The 24,582-nt window shown below is 64.2% G+C and overlaps 2 protein-coding genes across 2 annotated transcripts; one reads left to right on the forward strand and one right to left on the reverse strand.

Annotated features, from left to right (window-relative positions):
* Positions 1–109: 109 nt before the first annotated feature.
* Positions 110–14,331, forward strand: GAA (alpha glucosidase). The gene is made up of 20 exons (XM_008154997.3): positions 110–140; positions 2,723–3,278; positions 4,083–4,228; positions 4,514–4,679; positions 4,762–4,858; positions 5,293–5,412; positions 5,538–5,656; positions 6,010–6,141; positions 6,496–6,606; positions 6,780–6,893; positions 6,986–7,070; positions 8,254–8,371; positions 8,704–8,837; positions 10,262–10,413; positions 10,523–10,671; positions 11,448–11,589; positions 12,311–12,460; positions 12,826–12,990; positions 13,292–13,444; positions 13,827–14,331. Exons 2-20 carry the CDS (start codon positions 2,754–2,756, stop codon positions 13,884–13,886), a joined length of 2,838 nt encoding a protein of 945 aa, XP_008153219.2. The 5' UTR covers positions 110–140; positions 2,723–2,753; the 3' UTR covers positions 13,887–14,331.
* Positions 14,332–16,367: 2,036 nt separating this feature from the next.
* On the reverse strand, positions 16,368–23,600 carry EIF4A3 (eukaryotic translation initiation factor 4A3). Its single transcript, XM_008155154.3, has 12 exons — positions 23,380–23,600; positions 21,143–21,215; positions 20,212–20,278; positions 19,780–19,842; positions 19,155–19,287; positions 18,939–19,019; positions 18,446–18,587; positions 17,996–18,134; positions 17,479–17,594; positions 17,054–17,161; positions 16,843–16,970; positions 16,368–16,737 (listed from the first exon to the last, which is right to left on the reverse strand). The coding sequence occupies exons 1-12, from the start codon at positions 23,546–23,548 to the stop codon at positions 16,721–16,723; spliced, it is 1,236 nt and encodes a 411-aa protein (XP_008153376.1). The 5' UTR covers positions 23,549–23,600; the 3' UTR covers positions 16,368–16,720.
* Positions 23,601–24,582: the final 982 nt, after the last annotated feature.

A 24,582-nucleotide genomic window follows, 5' to 3' on the forward strand; every position in this document is an offset into this window, starting at 1 on the left:
CTCACCCAGGGCGCCTGCGCCGCGTCCCGTCACGTGGTCTGCCTCCGCCCCCGCCAGCGCCTGACCTCGGGTCGCAGCTGCGGGCAGGCGCGCGTGCGCAGAGGCGTGCGGGGCCCGGAGCTGAGCGCGCGTGCGCGGAGGTGAGCGGGCGCCGCTAGCGGGCTGGGGGCCGCGACCGGTCTCAGCGAGGGGCCCGGGCGGTTTCCCCGCAGCCTTTCGGGCGAGAGGCTTGGCGGGTCGGGGCACTCCTGACGCCCGGAAGCGGGAGGGATCGATGGGTCGATTGACCGGCCGGTCGTCAGTGATTTCCTATTGGAGACGCTGGGCGCGCGGTGCCAGGGTCCGGGCGCTGCGGGGCGGCAGTAACGTGGGGACCCCGGAAACCGCGCTCCGCATTCAGTCCCGCAGTGCCCGGCCGGGAAGGCTGCGCCGGCCCGTCCCGCAGGCAGGAAACGGAGGCACCGGCGAACCCCTGCTCCCCGTCCAGTGGCGGAGCTGGGCTCGGACCCCCGCCCCTGCCCGGGAGCCTCGCGCTGGGCCGCTTCCCAGGTGGCTGTGCCAGGCCCCGGAGCGCAGCGCCTCTGACCGCCCGGCCTCAGCTCTCCCCAGTGCCTCCCGAGTCCCCCGCCCCACCCCGCGGCTTTCCCCGTCGGGGGGGTCTCTTCCCCGACTGTGGAGTGGGAGCCGCGGGAGGGGGTGCGGTCCCGCCTGTGCGTGTGCTGGGCCCGCATCTGTGCAGCTTCCGCGCTTGGGTGGGCATTGCCCCCGAGCTCCCACCGCGGACCCCGCTCTAAGCTCTGGTTTCCCTCGTTTCTTTTCTTTTTAAAAAAATACATTTTAATTGATTCAGAGAGGAAGGGAGAGGGAGAGAGAGATGGAAACACTAATGATGAGAGAGTCATGGATCCGCTGCCTCCTGCACGCCCCCCACTGGGGATGGAGCCTGCAACCCGGGCCTGTGCCCTTGACCGGGAATCCAACTGGGACCTCCTGGTTCATAGGTCAACACTCAACCCCTGAGCCACGCCGGCTGGGGCTGAGGTCCCTCGTTTCTGAGTTTTCATCAGGAAAGGTCCGTCAGGTGTCTGGTGGGGTCAGGTGGAGCTGGGACACTTTAACAAAAATAAATGTTGCATCTTTGTTTCCCGTTCCTAAACCCTGGCATCTTGGGAGTAATGAGTGTATTTCAGTGGTCGGCAAACTGCGGCTCGAGAGCCACAGGTGATAGGGGCTTAATCACAAGGAACAACAACAGCCTATAATTATTGGAATCGAGAGTCTAGGGCAGTGGTCGGCAAACTCATTAGTCAACACAGCGGCAAACCTCGGCTCACGAGCCGCAGTTTGCCGACCACTGGTGTATTCTACACGCTAATGAGATGATGGGTGGCTGGGAGCTGGTCCCCAGACTTCCATCCCGGACTTCTGGGAGCTGAGAGGGATTGTCACCAGTGCCAGGGACCTAACCAAGCGTGCCCACCTGGTGAAACCCTACACTCCTCGGCGTTTGGCGAGCGTCCAAGCTTGTGACCACATTGTGATGCTGGACGGGTGGCTGGCGGGAGAGGGCGTGGAAGCTCCGTGCCCCCTTCCATACCGCGGTTCCTAGTTGTATCCTTGATAAGTTAACGTAAAAGCATTCAAACCTGTAAAGAATTTTTGTGAGTTTATTTGAGCCAAACTGTTGACAGTTGCCGGGAAGCAGAATCTGAAGGGATTGGGATAATTCTCCGGAGAAGGGTGGTTTTCCACCTATTTTTATACGTGACAGTCCCAGGAGGAGATGTAGGCGGCTTACTTCAAATCCGTTGGTGATGGGTTAGGGAGGCGGGAGAAAGGAAGCAAAGGGGGTGGGGGACCTCTGGGATTGGATGAACGTAAAATGATGGACACGTGCTTTGTGGGTGTAGGATGGTTAATAGTCGCTAATTAACAGGATAACAATAACAATGAAGGCCTTTGTGGTCTCCTGTCCTGGGGCCCAGGGCATTTGGTTGTGCCCTGAGGGGTCCAGGAAAAAAGGGGAGTTACACGTTACCCGGACATGTCAAGGGTATGTTATCTTAGAAGCTAAAAGACAATAGGCTCAGTTAAGGTAAAAGTTGACCTTGTCAGGGAAGAGACCGGCCTAGGATGTAACTACCCACCATGGCTGCCTTTAGTTCAAGTGTAATTTCAGACCATCCTTGTGGGACTTGAGGTCTCTGAGTTTGCAAGACGGCAACGCCGGCCTCCCCTGAGCTTGTCAGGGTAGCATGTGGCCCCTTTCGTCCACAACGTGCAGGTCAGCAGGAGGGGACAGAGGGCAGGGGTGCCCCCTGCGGTCACCCCACTCCCACCCACTGGTCACAACCTAATACCCTTGGTGTATATGCAAGCAGGCTTAGCCGTCTGCTGTTGGAACTTGACCCTCTATCATGTGGGTCTTTTGTGTCATTAAATCCTTTCTGCAGCCCTAAAGGCGGTAACATTTCACGGTATTCGGCCTCCCCCCCCCCCCCCCCAATTTGGGACCTTTCTCTCCTTTCCCTTCCTCCCTGCTGCCACGACTATCTGCACTGCCCCAGGAGAGCTCCTCCATCCTCACCGGCCGCCTCCTCGGCTGACCTCACCCCACCCCTGCACGGCCCGCCTGCCTGCACAAGTTCACGTCTGTCAGGAAGCTGCTTGGGGAGGCCCCAGCGGCTCACTTCCCTGTTGAGCCTGGTTCCTCTCTTCACAGGCCTCCAGGACCCATCCCACAGGCACAGGCCATGGGCGCTTGGGGGCCGCCCCGCGCCCGCCCCCTGCTGGGCGTCTGCGCCCTCCTCGCCCTGGCCGCCGCCGCCCTCCTGGGGCACGTCCTGCTCCACCAGTTGGCAGTGGTTCCCCGAGGGCTGTGTGGCTGCTCCCAGGTGCCCGAGGAGACGCCCCGAGCTTGCCAGCAGGGAGCCCACAGCCCGAGGCCCCAGCCCCGCCCGGGAGCAGCACCCACACAGTGCGACGTGCCCCCCAACAACCGCTTCGACTGCGCCCCGGACAAGGCCATCACCCAGGAGCAGTGCGAGGCCCGGGGCTGCTGCTACGCGCCCGTGGGGCGGCCCGGGGGCTCCCGGATGGGGCCGCCCTGGTGCTTCTTCCCGCCCAGCTACCCGAGCTACCGGCTGGGGAACCTGACCGCCACGGACACGGGCTACACCGCCAGCCTGACCCGCGCCGCCCCGACCTTCTTCCCCAAGGACATCCTCACCCTGCGGCTGGACGTGCTGCTGGAGACGGAGAGCCGGCTGCACTTCACGGTGGGCGGGCAGGGCCGCGGCGGCAGCGTGGGGGCAGGCGGGGCGGAACACGGCTCCACTGGGGTCTGCTTACCGCACAAATGTGTACGGCGCCCCCGCTGAGTCCTGGCGTGAGCAGACACAGTGCCCACCGCAGGGAGCGGGGTTAGGGTTAAACGTGCTGTGGAGGGCGCGGCTGGGGGAGGTTAGGCCTCCCCCAAAAGTGACGTCTCGTTGGGTGGGACCTGCAGTCAGCAGGCGGGATGGTGAGGGGGAGGGAGGGGCCATCGCAGGCAGCGGGCGGTAGGACCCCAGCCCCCCGAGGCAGGGCCTCTGCCTGCGGTTTCCCAGCCGCTGGGCACCCAGCCACTGGGCACCGAGCGGGTGCCCTGTGAGCCCTGGTAGGCGGACTGCCATGCCCAGAGCCCGACACAGTTCCCGTGGGCCGACGGGCCTGTGTTAGTACTTCCGCCGCCGCCGCTGACCGAGAGGGCACTGCACACCGACAGGCGCGGGGCCCCGAGTGCGTTTTCTCATTCACGCTGAGCCCGCTGTGCCCACTGAGCCCGCTGTGCCGGGTGGGATGGTGCTGCCAGGGTCGGCAAGCACAGCAGAGGCTGCCTAGTGAGCCTGAACCGAGCACCGAGGTCCCTGCACTGACAGACAGGCTGACAGCGGGAGGCGCCCCAACCGCCAGGCTCACGCCACCCGCGGCCGTGCTGGGACCTCTCGGACCCCGTGCCCCTGGAGGGTGCAGGACGGAGCGGCGGTGCGGGAACGGCTGCGGCCCAGCGCCCGCCTCACGACACCCCCGCTCTCGTCCAGATCAGAGATCCCGCCAGCAGGCGCTACGAGGTGCCCTTGCAGACCCCGCGTGTCCGCGGCCGGGCGCCGTCCACGCTCTACAACGTGGAGTTCTCCGAGGAGCCCTTTGGGGTGGTTGTGCGGCGGCGGCGGGACGGCCGGGTGCTGTGAGTGCCCGGGCCTCTCGGGCCTCCTCGCGGGGGGGCTCGGGACCACAACTCCTGGGTCAGGAAGGGTTTCGGGGGGCCCCCTCCCAGCACCTGCCTGTGCCGCGGCTCGCGGGCAGCCTGCTCCTGGAGCCGGCCCGGGTGGCGTGGGCACAGCCGGGCAGCCTCCCTTCTCCCACGTGCTCCGGGCACTCCACCTGTCGGGACCCCGGGGCCTGGGAGTCTTGGGGGGCCCGTGGCGGGGAGCCTGGCCTCCGAGGTTGCGAGGCCGCGTGTCTCCCGCAGGCTGGACACGGCCGTGGCGCCCCTGTTCTTTGCCGACCAGTTCCTGCAGCTGTCCACCTCGCTGCCGTCCCAGCACGTCACCGGCCTCGCCGAGCACCTGGGGCCCCTCCTGCTCAACACCAACTGGACCAAGGTCACCCTCTGGAACCGGGACATCGCGCCCGTGGTAAAGGGGGGGCCGGGGCGGGGCCGGGACTGGGGGAGCCTCCGGGGCGAGGGAGCCGAGCGCCATGTCCTCTGCGTCCCAGCCCGACGTGAACCTGTACGGGTCGCACCCTTTCTACCTGGCGCTGGAGGACGGCGGGCTGGCCCACGGGGTCTTCCTGCTGAACAGCAACGCCATGGGTGAGCGAGCGCCCCGCCCCGTCCCGCCCCGTTTGGGTGCCCAGGCCAGGTCTTCCCTGGCGCAGCTGCGTAGATGGAGCGAGGGGGCCAGGACCTGTCTGACGGGCTGGGGGATGGGAGGGGCAGTGGACGGGGCCAGTTGCCCTAAGAAGTGAGTCCAGTGTGTGGCCTCTCCAGGTCTCCCCTCGGGTGGGAGCAGGTGGGGGAGGGGGAGCAGAGGCCAGAAACGGGAGTCCCGAGTCCCCCTCAGCATCTCCCGGCCTGCTCCAGGGTGCTCAGCAGGTCCTCTGAGTGCCCTGCCCCTGAGCGGGCTGTTCCCAGGCTCCTGTGGGAGGACCCCCTTCTCCAGAGGTAGTTGGTCCGGTCCACCCGTGAGGTGCCCAGGCCGGGGGCGCAGCGGGCACTTGTCCCTGAGCCCAGGGCTGCTCCCCCAGACGTGGTCCTGCAGCCCAGCCCGGCCCTCAGCTGGAGGTCGACAGGCGGGATCCTGGACGTGTACGTCTTCCTGGGCCCGGAGCCCAAGAGCGTGGTGCAGCAGTACCTGGAGGTCATAGGTGGGCCTGCCCCGCGTCTGCTCCGCCTTCCCGCCCGCTCCCCCAGTCCCCCCCCCACTCTCCGCCCCCCAGCCCGCTCTCAGGGCCCCTCTGGCCGCTCCCCCAGCCCCTTGTCTGTGGCACAGGCCGCCCCTTCATGCCGCCGTACTGGGCCCTGGGCTTCCACCTCTGCCGCTGGGGCTACCCGTCCACCGCCGTCACCCGCCAGGTGGTGGAGAACATGACCCGGGCCCACTTCCCCCTGGTGAGCGCCGGGAGGGCCCTGGGGCGGCGGGGCGGGGCGGGGAGGATCCTGGGGCGGTGGTGAGTGGTGGGGAGGGTCCTGGGGCGGCGGGGCGGGGCGGGGAGGGTCCTGGGGCGGTGGTGAGTGGCGGGGAGGGTCCTGGGGCGGCGGGGCGGGGAGGGTCCTGGGGCGGTGGTGAGTGGCGGGGAGGGTCCTGGGGCGGCGGTGCGGGGCGGGGAGGGTCCTGGGGCGGTGGTGAGTGGCGGGGAGGGTCCTGGGGCGGCGGGGCGGGGAGGGTCCTGGGGGCCCAGTGGGGCGGGGAGGCGCTGGCCCAGGACAGTGCCCAGGCCCCCAGCGCCGCTGCCCGGCTGCAGGACGTCCAGTGGAACGACCTGGACTACATGGACGCCCGGAGGGACTTCACGTTCAACAAGGACGGCTTCGGGGACTTCCCGGCCATGGTGCGCGAGCTGCACCAGGGCGGCCGGCGCTACGTCATGATCGTGGTGAGCCCCCCCCATCCGCCCCAAGCTGAGCCTTTGAGCTGCCCTGTGACTGGAGGAGGGGGAAGGGAGGGGCAGCTGAGACCAAAGGCCCCGCCATGGGCACGGACACGGGAGAGGAGGCCGTTGGCATGAGGCTCAGGTGCAGCGTCAGGGAAGCCGGGCCCTTAGGGCGGGAAGCCTGTGTCCGTGCCCCGCCTGCTGGGCCCCGGGCTCCGCCTCGGAGGCGACCTGTGTGTCCACGCGTGCTTGGACGTGAGCACCACGACGGCTTCGCCCTGCGACGGGGCCTCATACCCCCTCCCCCACTGGTGCCAAGACTCGCCTTTCCTTCTCCACCCTCCTCCCTCGCCCCAGGATCCCGCCATCAGCAGCTCCGGCCCCGCGGGGAGCTACCGGCCCTACGACGAGGGGCTGCGGCGGGGGGTTTTCATCACCAATGAGACCGGGCAGCCCCTGATCGGGAAGGTAGCGCGGGCCGGGGGTGAGGGGTGAGGAAGCGGGGTCCCGGCGGTGGGACCAGGAAGGTGCTGGGGAAGAGGGCGCTGCCCAGGGGACGGAGCGGGTGGGCTGGCCCCTGACCAGGACACCTCGAGTCCTTCCCTCGGGGACCCTGGCTTCCCCCTCGGCCAATCCTCCAGGTGTGGCCAGGGCCCAGCGCCTTCCCCGACTTCACCAACCCCGAGGCCCTGGACTGGTGGCAGGACATGGTGGCTGAGTTCCACGCCCAGGTGCCCTTCGACGGCATGTGGATTGTGAGTGCCCCCCCCCCCCCGCCATGTCCCTGAGCCTTGGGGACCGGCCCCGCCCTCTGCCCTGGGCGACGCCCACCCCCGGCCTCTTGCAGGACATGAACGAGCCGTCCAGCTTCGTGAAGGGCTCCGTGGACGGCTGCCCCGACGACGACCTGGAGAGCCCGCCCTACGTGCCAGGTGAGCTCCGCCTGCGCCCGGGCAGCGGGCGGGGGACGGCGGCTCCGATCAGCTCTCTGGCTTGGGAGACTCGAAGCTGTTATTTCTGAGGAGTCGGTGGGTGCAGCCAGCCAGGAAAGGGGGGACCCAGGAGTGAGGTTCAGGTGTGGGAGACCCCGCCACGCAATGTGGACCCCATCCCTGCAGCTGAGGAAAGCCCGGGAGGGTGGGCATCGTGGGCTCAGGAGAACGGCAGGGACAGCCCGGAAACGGGTCAGGGAGCCTGTGAGGCTGGGGTCTGCCGAGGGCAGCCTGTGGCGTGACCCAAGTTCCCAGGGTGCTCCCAGGACGGGGTGCTCCCAGGACGGGGCGCTCCCAGGACGGGGTGCTCCCAGGACGGGGTGCTCCCAGGACGGGGTGCTCTCAGGACGGGGTGCTCCCAGGACGGGGTGCTCCCAGGATGCGGTGCTCCCAGGACGGGGTGCTCCCAGGACGGGGTGCTCCCAGGATGCGGTGCTCCCAGGACGGGGTGCTCCCAGGACGGGGTGCTCTCAGGATGCGGTGCTCCCAGGACGGGGTGCTCCCAGGACGCGGTGCTCCCAGGACGGGGTGCTCTCAGGACGCGGTGCTCCCAGGACGGGGTGCTCTCAGGACGGGGTGCTCCCAGGACGGGGTGCTCTCAGGACGGGGTGCTCCCAGGACGCGGTGCTCCCAGGACGGGGTGCTCCCAGGACGGGGTGCTCCCAGGACGGGGTGCTCCCAGGACAGGGTGCTCCCAGGACGGGGTGCTCCCAGGACGGGGTGCTCTCAGGACGGGGTGCTCTCAGGACGGGGTGCTCTCAGGACAGGGTGCTCCCAGGATGCGGTGCTCCCAGGACGGGGTGCTCTCAGGACGGGGTGCTCCCAGGACGGGGTGCTCCCAGGAAGCGGTGCTCCCAGGACGGGGTGCTCCCAGGACGGGGTGCTCCCAGGACGGGGTGCTCCCAGGATGCGGTGCTCCCAGGACGGGGTGCTCCCAGGACGGGGTGCTCTCAGGATGCGGTGCTCCCAGGACGGGGTGCTCCCAGGACGGGGTGCTCCCAGGACGGGGTGCTCTCAGGACGGGGTGCTCCCAGGATGGGGTGCTCTCAGGACAGGGTGCTCCCAGGACGGGGTGCTCCAGCCTGCCAGGCAGAGCCCCTCTGAGAAGTGCTCTCTCCCCCAGGGGTGGTGGGCGGGTCCCTCCGGGCAGCCACCATCTGTGCCTCCAGCCGCCAGTTTCTCTCCACGCACTACAACCTGCACAACCTGTACGGCCTGACCGAGGCCTGGGCCTCCCACAGGTGAGGGCCGTGAGGGGGGCCGGGTGAGGGCGGGAGCCCAGGCCACCCCCGGGCCAAGCACTGCCCCCCAGGCCCTGCCCAGTGCTTCCAGGGCCGTGTGGGCTGGCCAGGGCCCGGCTCCGGTGGGCCAGGCGGGACGCGGTCCTCCCGGTGACACGGGCATCTGCCAGGGGAGGCATCTGCCAGGGGAGGCCCGCGGCTCGGGCAGAGCTGACTGCCCAGCACACGTTGGTGTGGCCTCCCCCATCCTGCTCCCCGCGCTGTGCCTGCTGCATGGCCGGCACTGGGGGGGCCTGGCCCGCTCCCCACAGCTCTGTCCCCGCTCCGCCCAGGGCCCTGGTGAAGGTTCGGGGGACACGCCCCTTCGTCATCTCCCGCTCCACCTTCGCCGGCCACGGCCAGTACGCCGGCCACTGGACAGGGGACGTGAGGAGCAGCTGGGAGCAGCTGTCCTCGTCGGTGCCGGGTGAGAGCCCCATCAGGGGGGTGGGCCCCTCGGGAGGAGCGGCCAGAGCTGGGAGCTGGGCCAGCACAGCTCAGGGACACCTGCTGCCATGGCCGGGGCCCAGGGAGTACCTGCTCCCCTGGGGGCGTCCCCTCACCTGGGGGCGTCCCCTCACCTGTGCAGATCAGCTCACCTGGGGGCGTCCCCTCACCTGTGCGGGTCCCCTCACCTGTGGGCGTCCCCTCACCTGTGCGGGTCCCCTCACCTGGGGGCGTCCCCTCACCTGTGCAGATCCCCTCACCTGGGGGCGTCCCCTCACCTGTGCGATCAGCTCACCTGTGCGGGTCCCCTCACCTGTGGACGTCCCCTCACCTGTGCGGGTCCCCTCACCTGTGGACGTCCCCTCACCTGTGCGGGTCCCCTCCCCTGTGGGCGTCCCCTCACCTGTGCGGGTCCCCTCACCTGGGGGCGTCCCCTCACCTGGGGGCGTCCCCTCACCTGTGCGGGTCCCCTCACCTGGGGGCGTCCCCTCACCTGTGCGGGTCCCCTCACCTGGGGGCGTCCCCTCACTTGGGAGCGTCCCCTCACCTGGGGGCGTCCCCTCACTTGTGCGGGTCCCCTCACCTGGGGGCGTCCCCTCACCTGTGCGATCAGCTCACCTGGGGGCGTCCCCTCACCTGGGGCGTCCCCTCACCTGTGCGGGTCCCCTCACCTGTGGGCGTCCCCTCACCTGTGCGGGTCCCCTCACCTGGGGGCGTCCCCTCACTTGGGAGCGTCCCCTCACCTGTGCGGGTCCCCTCACCTGGGGGCGTCCCCTCACCTGGGGGCGTCCCCTCACCTGGGGGCGTCCCCTCACCTGGGGCGTCCCCTCACCTGTGCGGGTCCCCTCACCTGGGGGCGTCCCCTCACCTGTGCGGGTCCCCTCACCTGGGGGCGTCCCCTCACCTGTGCGATCAGCTCACCTGGGGGCGTCCCCTCACCTGTGCGATCAGCTCACCTGTGCGGGTCCCCTCACCTGTGTGGGTCAGCTCCCCTGCGGCCCTCCTCTTCCCGGGGTCCCCACCCCCACTTCACTCCGTCCCAGATCTGGTGGCCTGCGTCACTCTGACCCATGTCAGCTCGCGGCTTTCCCCAGGTGTCTGTCTTCTAGGCTCACCAGCCATGTTGGATCAGGGCCTCGTGCCTCATCTTAACTTGACCGCATCTGCCAGGACCCTATTTCCAAATAAGGCCCCATTCACAGGACTGGGGGTTCGGACCGGAATGTTCTCTTTGGGGGGGACACCATTCAACCCGAACGGGCTAGTTTGCTGTGCCAGCCCCCGCCCACGTGTGCGGGAGCAGCCCGCAGGCCGGTAGATGGACCTGCTGACCCCGAGGAGGCAGGACTGACCAGGGGGTGTGGGAGGGGTGTGGCCTGAGGCCCCGCCTGACTGTCCCTGCAGAAACCCTGCTCTTCAACCTGCTGGGGGTGCCCCTGGTGGGGGCGGACGTCTGCGGCTTCCTGGGCGACACGTCGGAGGAGCTGTGCGTGCGCTGGACCCAGCTGGGCGCCTTCTACCCCTTCATGCGGAACCACAACGACCTGCACAGCCTGGTAGGCGGCGGCTCCGCCCGGGACCGGCCTGACCCGCAGCAAGCAGGCGCGGCCCGGCGGACCGCAGGCGGCCGAGCGGGTAACCGGGCCCTGCCCTCTGCCCCCGCAGCCGCAGGAGCCGTACCGGTTCAGCGAGACGGCGCAGCAGGCCATGCGGAAGGCTCTGGGCCTGCGCTACGCGCTGCTGCCCCACCTCTACACGCTCTTCCATGGCGCCCACGCCCGCGGCGACACCGTGGCCCGGCCCCTCTTCCTGGAGTGAGTGCCCGGGGCGGGGACGATGCCCCATGGTGCCCAGTGGGAGGGGGCAACCACGAGCCCGGTGACCCCGGGCAGCCCGTCCTGCCACAGGGGTGTCCCCGGAACCAGCCAGAGCAGGTTTGCAGCGGAGTGAGCCGAGGCCGTCCCTCCCGGGGTCCCCCCTGCACCCCAGTCCCGTCCCTTAGACGCCAGCTCAGGACGGGGGGCAATCAAGTCCAGAGAAAGCCGGTGTGAAGCCCTGAGGGACCAGGCCGCCGGCGGAGAAGCGAGTTGTGGGGCTGCCATGAGGGCCCCGCCGGCTGGGGACCGGGACGGGGACGTGGTCGCGTGGGAGGTGCCGGGCGTCGATGGTGCCTCAATCCGCAGCCTGAGGGCCCTCGCGTGGCAAGGTCGTTGGTTGGCGGTTGGGAAATTCAGTGCCTTCCCCGCCCCACACGCACGGAGGTCCGGTGGGCCACTAGTTAGTGCAGAAAACGAGCAGCAGGTGGGGGTTCCCCGCAGCGAGAGCGGCCTGGCGGGTCAGACCAACACCAAGAACAGACAGAGGGCAGGGCACCGTGCCCAGAACAGGAGGCGGGGCACCGCCTGTGTGTCCTGTGCCGAGGGGGAGGGTCCATCCTGCTCCGGAGTTGACCAGTGGGTCGGAGAGCGGCCCTGCCGTCCCAGCCACGTCCGGGCTCCTGGCTCCCGCACGCGGCTCCGGCTGCTCCCGAGCCTCCCTGCGGGGCTCGCGGGCTGACCTCGGCTCCAGGCTCCCGGCCCTCTGGGCGCAGGTTCCCCGAGGACCCCCGCACCTGGCCGGTGGACCGCCAGCTCCTGTGGGGAGAGGCCTTGCTCATCACGCCGGTGCTCGAGGCTGGGCACGTGGAAGTGACTGGCTACTTCCCCGCCGGCACGTGGTACGACCTGCAGACGGTGAGTCCCGGGTCCCTAACCCCGGAGAACTGGGAGACGAGAGGGTCCCTCCCTCCTGTCCAGTCGGCGTGGACCGTGTCTGCCCCCGAGGTCCTTGGGCCTCACCTGCGCACGCCCGGGCGGCATCCTGAGCAGTCCTTGTGGGAACCCATTTTTCAGATGTGCAAACTGAGTCTGAGCTGAAACTTGCCCGGGTGCTGTGGGCCTCCCTGCTGCAGGCGGAGCCAGGACCCTACTTCTTTTTTAAAAAAAACATATTTTATTGATTTTTTACAGAGAGGAAGCGGGGAGAGGGATAGAGAGTTAGAAACATCGATGAGAGAGAAACATGAGAGAAACATTGATCAGCTGCCTCCTGCACACCCCCTACTGGGGATGTGCCTGCAACCAAGGTATATGCCCTGGATCGGAATCGAACCTGGGACCCTTCAGTCCGCAGGCTGATGCTCTATCCTCTGAGCCACACCGGTCAGGGCCAGGACCCCACTTCTTTTGCTCCCAACATCCTGCCCCTCCCGGTGCCCTCTGACCTGCCCCTCCCGGGCCCAGGATTCGGGCCTCTCCTGCCCTGTTCCCACCAAGTGGCCGGGCCTCTGCCCTGAGGTCACACCAGCTTGTCTCTGCCAGGCCCCTGGGCTCCCCGTGGAGTCCTCGGCTCCTGACCACGGCACGGGGCTTTGGCGCTGCCCAGGACCCTTGGTGACGCGCCGTCCCCATCCAGGTGCCAGTCGAGGCCCTTGGCAGCCTCCCGCCTCCACCGCCGGCACCCCTCAAGCCTGCCATCCACAGCGAGGGCCAGTGGGTGACGCTGCCCGCCCCCCTAGACACCATCAACCTCCACCTCCGGGCTGGACACATCGTCCCCCTGCAGGTACCTGGCCGGACGCCGAGGCCTCTGTCCGGGGCCGCATTGCTTCTGTGCCGCTGGGGTCCAGCCCGGCCCGCAGCTGTGCTCCTGAGGGAGGAGGAGCGGGTCCAGGTGGGAGGCTCGGGATACAGCCCACTAACCTGTGGCCGGGCCTGCGGAGGGGCGGGGCCTGCCCGGAGTCGGCCAGTCTGCAAACCTCTGTGGGCTCCCCTGTCCTCGGGGTCCGCCTCGGACAGGCTGGCCTCCATGGGGGCTGGGCCACTCGGCGGCAGGCTGTCCTGGTTCCTGGGCCCGGGGCTGTCCCCACGCGGTGTCCTTCCCTCCGGGTCGAAGGCTCTGCCAGGTGACGTGTGCCACCCGGTCTGCAGGGCCCTGGCCTCACGACCACCGAGTCCCGCAAGCAGCCCATGGCGCTGGCCGTGGCCCTGACCTCGAGCGGGGAGGCCCGCGGGGAGCTCTTCTGGGATGACGGGGAGAGCCTGGGGGTGCTGGAGCGCGGGGCCTACACACAGCTCGTCTTCCTGGCCAGGAATGTGAGTCCTGCCCCTGCCCAGCGGGGGTGGAGCGTGGGGCCAGCCTGGGGTGAGGGGAGCCGGGCCTGGGTCCCGGGATGGCCACCTGTCCCCTGCAGGGTCACCCCGAGTGCAGGCTGTCTGCCCGCAGAGGAGCGGGGAGTGGGCCCGAGTCCCGACACTGCCAGCTCGCCCAGGGCCTGCGCCGCCGGGCCAGGCTGGGCCGAGTGCCCCCTGCCCTCCCCGGGGCGTGCAGAGGCCCTGTCCTGGGGGCTCCCCGCTGCCGTCTGCTCACACCCGTCTCTCGGTCCTGCCGGCCCAGAACACCGTCGTGAACGACCTGGTGCACGTGAGCGGCGAGGGGGCCGCCCTGCAGCTGAGGAGGGTGACCGTCCTGGGGGTGGCCTCCGCCCCCCAGCAGGTCCTGGCCAATGGGGTTCCTGTCTCCAACTTCACCTACAGCCCCGACACCCAGGCAAGAGCCCAGGACAGGCCAGAGGGCTGTCCCCCAGGACGGGTGTGGGTGGGGGTGGCTGGGCCCCTGGGGACAGTGTCCTCCAAGCTGGCCTCGGGACATGCTGTCTAGAAGCCGTGGACTCGGGCCTCACGAGGGGCGGGAGGAACAGGATCTTGGGGGGGGCAGGATCGGCCCTCGGCACCCTATCTTTCTTCTGTCTGTGTCTGCGCTGATGCGCCGTGTTAAAGAGCTTGATTGAGGCGGCCAGAGCTGGGAGCACTGTCCCCGTCAGCTGGGTCAGCCGCCCGCCCGCTCACCCGCGTCCACTCCTGCCTGCTGGGCGCTGGGCTCTCCCCTCTGCCTCCATGGTTTGGGGCCAATGGTTCTTTCTTGTTCCCAGACCCTGGACCTCCCCGTCTCGCTGACGATGGGACAGCAGTTTCTCATCAGCTGGTCCTGACTGGGGCCAAGGGCGCGTCAGGCCTCGAGTTCCCAGCGGCCCTGGCGTTCACCCAGGTGGCTGGGCGCTGACCTCCCTCCAACACCCAGATCTGCTCACCTGTCTACCTCCTGTGCTGGGCCCTGGCCAGTGGCACCTGCATCCCCGTTTCCTGGCCCAGCTCCCACGTCTGCCAGTGTCCTGGCGTTGCCTGGGTTCGGAGCGTTTCACTGGAGCCTTGCTCTCCGTAGCCCGTCACTGGGATGCGTGGAACGTCGGCCACCCCCAGCTGCCTGCCCCGGCGGCAGGGAAAGTGGCGCGTGGGGGCCCCATGGTACCTGTGCCCCGAGTTACGCCCTGACAGGCCGGAGCTGGGGGGCCGCCTGCTGGGACCTCGGGAGACTGACTGGGAAAGCTTTCGTTTTAAGTGCAATTATTTGTTTGTAATAAAGCGGCATCCGGGCAAGCCTCTGGGTCCCCCTGGCATCCAGGGCACGGAGGGTGTGCCGGGCCGTGACACGGAACGATGTCTTTGAGGAGTGAAGGCTTTTCAGTGTGATGAGCGCAGCTTCTATTTTACACCCTTTAACGAAATCTTGGCCAAACCCAGAGTCCCCGACTTTTTTCCTGGAGGTTTTGTAATTTTAAGCTTGACGTTTCCAGCGAGGTTGGATGATGCGATGGAGTAAAGGCTGGTCCAGGCTTTCTGGTTTTCTTTCTTGTGTGACGAGCCCGTTGTCCTGGCACCGCTTGTAGAAAATACTACCCTTTCCCCCGGAACCGCCTCAGTACCTTCGTTGAAACCCATTCCCCGTGACCCTGCGGTGTGTTTGTCTCAGGGACCTACAGGCCCGTCCTCAGCCAGTCCACGTTGTCTTTGGTCATATTTCCCCCACAGGATGTTTTTATGTTGATTTCAGAGGGAGAGGGAGAGAGAGAAACATCAGTGATGAGAATCATTGATCGGCTGCCTCCTGCACACCCCATATTGGAGATGGAGCCCATGACCCGACATGTGCCTGGACTGGGAATTGAACTGTGACCTCCTGGCTCATGGGTCGATGCTTGGTATCAGGGAGTGGGAGTCCTCCAATGCGCCCCGTTTTCCAGTTGTTACTCCGCTGGGCTTCGGATTTCCAGATGCAGTTCAGGAGCCACTTCTCAGTTTCACCAGAACAACGTCCCCTGGCATTCCGAGGGGCTGTTGGATGGGTAGGTGAACGCGGGGAGAACCGCCACATCACGTGACGCTTCTGGTCCTTTGGGGCAGCGTCTCACGGCGATGTTGTGGGTTCAGTGCAGCCCCGGGTACTCCCCATATTGGTTGCTGTTAAAGGGGGTCTTTAAATTCCCCTTCCCATGCTTGGTGCTTGCAAACGGCACACATGACCTTGGAGGCTGACCTTGCAGAACTCACCTTCCCTCAACTATTAGTCAGGGGCTTGTGGATTCCGTGAGGCCCCCCTGCCTCGGTGCCTCCTACCCGTCCTTGCCTTACCAGGCGCGGCCCTGGCCCCTCCCCGTGGCCCCAAACGGGATGAGAACACAGCTCCCACCGCCGCCGGACTGGCCTCGTCCGTGCAGGTGTCCGCTTCCTGTTCTGAGGCTGTTCAGCGCACAGGTGTTTAGGATTGTCGCACCGTTTTGATAGATTACCCTTCACCCTAGGTGACCTCCCTGTCCCCGGGAACCGTCTTTACTGTGGACTGTCTACCGTGGCCACGGCCGCTCCAGTGACCAGGGTGGTGCTGTGGTGTTTCTCCATTGTTTTTATTTTCACGTCAACTTCTTTGTGCCTTTATACCAGGCGTCCTCACACTACGGCCCGAGGGCCACATGCGGGTGTTGCTGTTTTGTGTTTTTTACTTCAAAATAAGATATGTGCAATGTGCATAGGAATTTGTTCATAGTTTTTTTTAAACTATAGTCCGGCCCTCCCACAGTCTGAGGGACAGTGAACTGGCCCCGTTTAAAAAGTTTGAGGACCCCTGCGTGGGGCAAAAGTACATGAAACAACTTCTTGTTGGTTAATTATTGCATTTTTCACCCAAACAACTGCAAGCCCTGTTCTTGCCTTCGCCTCGGCCTCCATCTGACTGTCACCTGGTCAGGGTCGGCGGGGCCGTCTTCCTAGGACTCCGCCCACTGGATCAGGGCGACCCGACTGGTTGGCACAGTTGCTCAGTGACCCTTCTATTCTGAGGGCAATTGTAACATCTCTTTCCTGATTTTGGTAATCCGTTTTTTCTTGGTCAATTTCACTTAAAAACTGTCAACATAGTTGATATTTTTGAAGAACCAACATTGGGTTTTGATTTTTTTCCTATCAGTTCAGAGTAAATTCCTTTCATAAACTATAGTTTCAGAGGCTGGAGTTAGAATTGCTGGATGAACATGGAAATTCAGACTCATCCACCCCATAGTGTGGGGAGGGCTCAGCAAGCAGAGTGCGGGCACAGGCAGGTGTGGTAGCTCAGGACACAGAAATGAGAGTTCAAGGGCAAAGTTTAAAATGTTTAATGAAAAAGACAAGAGCAAAGCATTATTTACACGTGGGTAAGAAAAGACTGAATCCAGGAGGTGTTCAGCGTTACCACTAGACATGGGTTCCACTTCGCACAGACCTTGGTGTGGCTTCCTATATCACTATCCACAGCTGCCTGTACCCTTCTCTCCATGAAGTGTGTCATGTATTGTCGCCCTGACGATGTGGTCAGGGGGATCAAGGTTCCATTCCCATTCAGGTCGCCCTGGGGCCGCAAGAAGAAGGTGCTTGAACCTCCTTACACACAAACTGCTCTGGACAGTCCCGAGGGGACACAGCCGGCCAACTCGTCCCCAGTGCAGCAGACGCCTCAGATCAGATCGGCAACTGAAAGCAGGAAAACAGAAGGAGACGCACGTTAGCCGAGGCCCCGGCGGAGCCCCCGGGACGGGGTGACAGGTTGCCAGGCCCTCCCGCAGCCCCCCCGCGCACCGTTCATGGGCATCTCGTCGATCTGCGTGGAGTAGTACTGCTCGATGTCCCGCAGGATGCGGATGTCGTCGTTCTTCACGAAGTTGATGGCCACGCCCTTCCGGCCGTACCGCCCCGACCGCCCGATTCTTGGGAAGAAGGAAGATTCCGTTGGAACACGCAGCGAGGACCGTGTGGGCGGCCGGGGGGGGGGACGGGGACGGCGCCCTACCTGTGGATGTAGAGCTCTCTGTTGTTGGGCAGGTCGTAGTTGATGATCAGGGACACCTGAGGGACGTCCAGGCCCCGGGCCCAGACGTCAGTGGAGATGAGCACCCGGCTGCGGCAAGAAGGAGACGCGAGGCCGTCACTCAGTCATGAAGGCTCAAGACTGGATGCCAGTCACCCGCACCCTGGCCCCTGATACACGTGGGGTTAGGGACACGCCAGGAAGACCCTTCACAAGGGCCCTGGGTGAGCGTGGTGACGGGGCCACGTGCGGGGTCTGAGTACAAGTTCCGCGTCTCACCACACCAGTCACAGCACCGCAGGCCGTGGCGGGGCTCGCTCCCATGCCCCTCCTCCAGAGAAAGCTGCCGACCACAGACCTGCATGTCCCACACCGAGGCCGCCAGCCCCACCCCCGAGCCCACCCACCTGGCGCCGGACCGGAACTCCTTCATGATGGACTCCCGCTCCTTCTGCGGCATGTCCCCATGCATCGACGACACCGTGAAGTTGGCTTCTCTCATTTTCTCCGTCAGCCAGTCAACCTGCCAACGGAATCACAGGTGCTCCTTGAGCTCCCAAAGCAGAGATGGACTCGGGACGTAGCGCACCATTGCAGAGCCCACGTGAGCCGCCCGCAGAGCAGGCGCACTGAGACGCGGACGCATCCTCACTGGGTGTGAGGCACGTCATGTGCCCAGCTAGTGGCACGAACATCCTCTTCACCTGTTCACCTGGGAACAGCCACCAGCGGAGCCACCGGACACCGATGGCGTGGGACTGGAACCGACACTGTCGTTCCACCGAGCACGGCCCACAGCGGCTTCTGTGCTCAAGTGTAGAGTGGGCAGCCGTCCCGGGGCCCACGCGCCCACAAAGCCCAAAGCAGGCGTCCGGCCTCCACTCCCGCCGGCACCAGAGGACATGCAGGGGCCCAGCCACGCACCTTCCTCTTGGTGTTGCAGAAGATGACGGCCTGCGTGATGGTCAGCGTGTCGTAGAGGTCGCACAGCGTGTCAAACTTCCACTCTTCTCTTTCCACCGCCACGAAAAACTGCTTGATGCCTTCCAGGGTCAACTCATCACTGGAGGAGAGACGAACCCTGTTACCCGCTCTTCCCACTGAGACTGGGGGGCGGCGCAGGCCAGGTCCTAGGAGCCACCACTTCTCCCGCCCGGGCCCAGCTCTGGATCAGAACCAGCAATTACCACCTCCCTGAACAGAGAGAGAACACCCCACTGTGCACGGTACATATCCTCTTACTCCCAAGTCCCCGGGCCACACCGGCAGCTAATTGTTAAGACGGACATTAAAAGCTGGCTTTTCAAAACAGGAAATTAGGGTTCCATGTTTGAAACCCCAGTGCAGCCCCCGGTGCTGAACAGGCGTGCTCACCGCTTCACCAGGATGCGGATGGGGTCCGTCATGAACTTGTTGGTCATCTCCAGGATCTCGTGGGGCAGCGTGGCACTGATGAGCACCACCTGCGTGGCCGGGGGCAGGTACCTGTACACGTCGTAAATCTGCTCTTTGAAACCTGGGGCGAGGAACAGACCGCAGGAACCTGAGGCCGCACCCCTGCACAGAGGTGCAGGCCCGGCCTACGACGTCCGCCCAAACCCTCTCCACAGCTCCGCTCACGGCCCGGCCCGGCCTGACCACGACACACGGAAAGCAGCGTGTCTGGTCGGGATGACAGGCTGTGTGCCCTGCCGGCTGTGGTCAGCCTTACAAGCAGCGACCACAAAAGACCGAAGTGTGAGTTTCCTGTCCCCGTGGCCCACGAACACACTCCGCTATCGCGAGCACATCCACTGGTGCCCGCTCCCACCCGCACGTGAACACGCGGGGCCACGCGTCAGCAGGTCCGTCCTTGTGTCACACACACCTTTGTTCAGCATTTCATCCGCCTCATCCAAAACCAACATCTTGATGGCCCGTGTCCTCAGACTCCTGCGACGAATCATATCTACAAAACCAGACTCAGGAGGAGTTAGACCGCAGGTTACGAGGAAGGAGCGGCCACTCCAGAGACCTCCCTCCGCTTCCTACAAGTGACCCCGCAGACAGGCAACGCGGGGAATGGAGCGCGGCCCTCACGTACCAAACACACGCCCCGGCGTGCCGGCCACGACGTGCTGCCCGTAGTCCAGCTTCCGGATGTCCTCCCCCACGTTGGTGCCCCCGATGCAGGCGTGGCACTGCACGTTCATGTAGTCGCCGAGCGCGAGCAGGCCCTGGAGGAACACGGGGCATTTCCATGCACTTGGCATGACCCCCACGCACTATTTATGCCATTATTCCCACCACAGACAGAGCCCGCTTCTCCCCCACGCTCTCCTCTCCTGTTCCTATGGAAGCTTTCTAGAACGGAGACTGAAGTTAGTTCTATTGGTTTCTCAGTACACACACAGTACATGTTAGTTACTGAAAAGTCAGGAAACATGAAACCCATACTCTCATCCAGCCACGTTATGTACAGCCTTCCGCAGTGCTCACAATGAGCACAAGACAGCTGGCTCTTTGGTGCTGCCTGCCAGGAACTACGGAGCCCCACGAGCCCCACTGGGAATGACAACGCAAACCCCAATTCATGTAACGCGATGGTTTATGGCAAAACTGCCAGGACTCGGGAGAAGCCTGAGCAACGAGAGACCGGGTGGATGAGACGGGTCAGCCTCGCAGCCGGCCCAGAGGCAGGACCTGCAGCGACGCCGGGGGGGCCTCACCTTCTGGATCTGCACGGCCAGCTCTCTCGTGGGGGCCAGGATCAGAGCCTGGGTCTCCCGGACCTGAAAAGCAATCGCCGGGACAGACCGTCAGTGCTCTCAGGGCGGACCCGCTGCCTCGGGCTCAGACCTGTTCTGACTGATGTCGCGTTAAGTGCCCATCTGACTCCTGACGGAGGGAAACCACACTCAACGTCTCTGAAACCGCAAGCCCAGAGGTCCCGGGTCCCGGTGAGCAGTCTTGTTTACAGACGAGAACGTCCACTAGTTTGAAGTCTCCCGTCCAGGTGAAAGGAATGTAGGGCAGGGGGTTCGCTCAGGCACAAGTGTGCGACTCGTTCTCTTTAAGTCTGAGTCAGCACAACAGAGACGCGAACACGGCGCCACAGAAGGAAGGAAGCACCTCCCAGGGGACACGGAGCGGCCAGTCACCTGGATGTCCAGACACTGGAGGACGGAAATACTGAAGGTGGCGGTTTTGCCCGTGCCAGACTGAGACCTAGGAGAGAACACAGGTAAGTGGGGCTGGGAACCGTGGGCCACATGTCACTGTCCACTCACAGAACCACCACAGCCACGCTCCGAGGGGAGGGAGCACCGGGCAGTTTCTCAGATGCTCCCCCCGCCCCCAGCAGACTACCACCACCTTAGTGGCAAGAGGTGGGACACGGGCACAACGTCACTTTTAAGGTGATGGGGACAGTAGCTGCAGAACCTACCCCAGCAGGTGGCATTCCCCTTTAAGTATGATCTGGATGGAAATTGTCCTCCAATTATTTTTATTTTTGTAAGTGAGCCTTTAAAAATTAGGTAAATCAGTAATAAAGCTATTTAAGGAGTATTATATACAAATCCACATGCCAACTGACAGGTATTAAAGCTGGCTAAAAAAGGAAAGCTTTCTAAAATAGAGAACACAGAATACAAACAATAAAGGACCCTGGGCTGAAGTCAAGGAAACAGTTGGTAACAATTATATAAAAGCAGAACATTGGGGCCCCAAAGCACTAACAACACAGGGGCCCCTGCACAGCAGGGGGTCAGGGCTGCCAATTTCCCAGTCAAAACCCACACACAACTTAACTACCTCCAACCTCAAGTTCGAACAGCCTGCTACTGACCCGAAGACTTAGCAACAGCATAAACACATCTCAATTAACATGTTCTGTAAGTTCGATACACACTATGTTCTTACAATAAAGCTGGAGAAAAGGAAACGTTATAAGAAATCATAATAGGAGACATGTTTACTGTATTTATTGGGAAAAAAATCCAAGTATAAGAGGACCCGCACGGTCCAAACCCGCATTGTTCCCGGGCCCCTGGTGCTTGACAACAGCGGGGCCCCTGCAGCCAGACTTACTGTGCGATGACGTCTCTCCCTTTAATGATCTGCTTGATGGCGCGCTGCTGGATGGCGGATGGCTTTTCAAACCCTGGGGACAGAAACCGAGAAGGTGGCTCTGAGCACTAGGCCAGCGTTTACAACCAGACACTAAGCTCCGGGGCGCAGAGATGGGCTCTCCTAGCCCCACCCCCAGCCTCTGCCCAAGCCCAGGCCCAGCACACTGAGCTCTCACCAGACAGCTGGGAGCAACTGGCGGAAGCGGGTTTTTATGCTGGCACAGGGCGTTAGTAGGCAAAACCTCTGTAAAGGAACATCCCTGGTGGATGTATAGACCCAGAGAGGTTTAAGACAAAGCAGAGGAGGCCACACTCCTGGAGAGCGGGTGGGGAGGCTCACTGTGTACTCCGACTCTGTGCCTGTGTGACTATATGGCGATAACCTACGTTGCTTTTCCCCTCATTGCTGGGGCAGCACTGTGGGGTGTCCTGCACGGTCCCACAGCTGTGACCTGCACCCCATCTCTCGTGCACAACAGCCTAAATCACCAAGGGACGGGGCTACTCTGAAGGAGTACAGGTACTCGCCAAGGAAACAAACACTTTATGTAAAAGCTGTAATTGTTGTTGGTAGTCTTTAAAATGTAGCATGTTCCCATCTAACACAAAAGCGATTGTAGCAGCAGATTTCAAACCCTCCTGATGACCAAGCACACGGATCGGGAACGGGCAGGGTGTCCTGGGGGCCGAGAGCCAGGCGGGCTGCAATGGTTACCTCCCCTCCCCGCAGCAACACCTCTGCTGTCTAAACCAGTGGTTCTCAACCTTCCTAACGCCGCGACCCTTTAATACAGCTCCTCGTGTTGTGGTGACCCCCAACCATAAAATTATTTTCATTGCTACTTCATAACTGTAGTTTTGCTACAGTTATGAATCGTAATGTAAATATCTGTTTTCCAATGGTCTTAGGCTCTACAGCAGCGGTTCTCAACCTGTGGGTCGCGACTCCAGGTTGAGAACCGCTAGAGGGTCACCTGAGACCATCGGAAAGCACAGGTATTTACATTACAATTCATAACAGTAGCAAAATTAGTTATGAAGTAGCAACGAAAATAATGTTATGGTTGGGGGTCACGACAACATGAGGAACTGTATTAAAGGGCCGCGGCGTTAGGAAGGTTGAGAACCACTGGAAACTGTCCTGGCACCAAGGACTGGATAAGAAAGGCCCCAGCCCCGGGCCTCAAGACAGATGCAGACAATTCCCATGTATCCCAGCTCCAGCTTAGGCAGCTGTCTCCCAGCACCGCCAGGGGGATGCTCACCACAACCAAGCCAGCGCCCCGATTTTGCCTCCTTCAAGTGCTCCTCCCCTAAGCTACTGGCAGCATCACCTGGGTGGTTGCTACCACAACGAATCACACCGGCCTCTTCCCTCTGCTGCTCCTCACCCACCAGTGAACCCTGGCAGCGCTGCCCACCTCCACCGCCTCGCCGTCACCTCTCCGGCACTGAGCAAAAACCTCCGGCTCAGCCTGCTTCCTCTCCTGCCCCTCCTCCTCCAGATCCACAGCCAGCCGGCAGGACGGTGACCCCCAGCTCACACCCTCCTCCCCAGGGCACCAAAACCGCATCGCCTCGCACGGCCCCGGCCGCCCTCTCCGAGCTCATCCCCCGGCTCCCGGGACAGGCTTCTTCCTGTTCCCGGAATGCACTGCTGCTGCCACTGCCCGGTTTCACCACCGTCTTCTCCTAACGGGCTCCCTAGTCCAGATCCCAGCTCAAATGTCACCTCCTCCTGGGAGCCCGCTTGTCTATTTGCTCCAATTATCCGGCTCCGTTTCTTCACAGCCATTACTCCTGGGCTACCTTCTCCCAAACGCAACTTAAGCTCTCCGGGGCCCGAGCCCGCCTGGCTCACTGCTCAGCCCCGGTGCCCAAAGCAGCGCGGGAGCCTCACACCGGGAGATGCAGGGCAGTTATCAGCCGAAGGAGCGTCCGGACGACTGTGCAGCCCCGCAGAGACCGGCTCGTAGCTCTGCACCCAGGACAACACGCCGCAACCTCGGTCGCGGAGTGATGACGGTGTGCCGGGGGCGGGGGGGCCCTCTCCGCTGCCTCGGCTCGGAGCCCGGGGGCGGGGGGAGGGGAAGGGTCCCTGACGGGCCAGGGACTCAGCCTACGGGCCCGGCCTGCCCTCGCCCGCCCGGCTCGCAAACCCGTGGCGCCCGCCCCGCGCCCTCCGCGCCCACCGACCGTAGGCGTAGATGCCGCGCAGCAGGTCCTCCCGCAGGCCCATGGTGTCGAACGTGGGCGTCACGTCCACCTCCTCGCTGGTCTCGAATTCCACTTTGGTCATGTCTTCCTCTTTGAGCAGCCGCTTCCGCGCCGACCCCGAGTTCGCCATCGTGCCGGTGGCCGCCATGATCCCGCGTCGGCTGAAAGCGGAGCGCGCGCGTCGGCGGAAAGCGGAAGCACCCCCCGCGCTGCCGCCGCCGACAGGAACTGACGTCACGGCGCGCGCGTGCGTGCGTACAAGCGTGCGTCGAAGCCGCGCCTCGGGAGGGAACGAGAGCTTCTCGTCACGTGATAGGGGCTCTCTCCGGATCTCGCGAGGGGCGGGGCCTCGTTCATTCCCTATAAAAATGGCGGAGGCAGCGCAGTGCGTCAGGAGCGGGAGCTTCGTGCTGCGGGGATTCTCGCTTCTTCACGCCGCCGGCCGCGCCAGGGCGACCTGCTCGGAGGAGGTCGGAGGCGGCTCTGCCCTGAGTGAGCAACCAGGCGCGGGCCTCCCGTTTGTGCGCTTCCGCGTAGTCACTGCGGGGCGGAGGGCGCGGGGCACCCTGTGAGAGACGCGTTTTCACTGATGCCCAACGGGCATCCTCACCGCAGAGCGTCCCCTTGGAAGACCGGGAACCTGCGCTGGTTGGGCGGCCTGTGTTGACCTTACCCCCGGGGTAAGCCCTGCTCGGGGTCGAGTGTGGAGACCGGGCCTCGCCTGGGGCAGCGCCCCCGGGACCTCCGCCGCCCCCGCCCCCGCCCGGGACCCGGACCCGCCGCGCGACCGGGAGCAGGACGCGCCCTCGTCGGACAGTAGCTCGCTCCTCACTCCGGCCTGAGACGCAGCCCGCCCTGCGGAGGCCATGGCTCTCTGCTGCCCTGCCCACGTGACCAGAGGGTACCCAGGCACTGCCCCATCTTTAACAAAACAAATTAAACCAAACGACAAAGACGCTAGGCAACAACCAGCAGGGACCCTCATACACGGTATCTACTGGCGCCCACAACGCACAGACAAGAGCTTCCCACCGGACTGTCCCCAACGCGAACCTCTCGTCCCCAGTTAGGATATTAGAGGGTGAGGCCAAGCCGCATTGCCTAAATCACCCGTTTCCTGTCTTCATCGGCAGTAAGCATAAGTAGCTCAGTGCCCCAAGATCCGCCCCAATGGAGTATCTT

Source organism: Eptesicus fuscus, chromosome 20, assembly GCF_027574615.1.
Source record: "Eptesicus fuscus isolate TK198812 chromosome 20, DD_ASM_mEF_20220401, whole genome shotgun sequence".
NCBI classification, from domain to species: domain Eukaryota; kingdom Metazoa; phylum Chordata; class Mammalia; order Chiroptera; family Vespertilionidae; genus Eptesicus; species Eptesicus fuscus.

Coding starts and splice junctions, on each gene's coding strand:
- GAA (XM_008154997.3), top strand. CDS start 2,754: ATGGGCGCTTGGGGGCCGCCCCGCGCCCGCCCCCTGCTGGGCGTCTGC. Junction 6,142..6,495: donor GGCGCTACGTCATGATCGTG/GTGAGCCCCCCC, acceptor CCCTCGCCCCAG/GATCCCGCCATCAGCAGCTC. Junction 11,590..12,310: donor CGTGGTACGACCTGCAGACG/GTGAGTCCCGGG, acceptor GTCCCCATCCAG/GTGCCAGTCGAGGCCCTTGG.
- EIF4A3 (XM_008155154.3), bottom strand. CDS start 23,548: ATGGCGGCCACCGGCACGATGGCGAACTCGGGGTCGGCGCGGAAGCGG. Junction 21,216..23,379: donor GCGCGGCATCTACGCCTACG/GTCGGTGGGCGC, acceptor TTCTGTCCCCAG/GGTTTGAAAAGCCATCCGCC. Junction 18,135..18,445: donor ATCCGCATCCTGGTGAAGCG/GTGAGCACGCCT, acceptor TCTCTCCTCCAG/TGATGAGTTGACCCTGGAAG.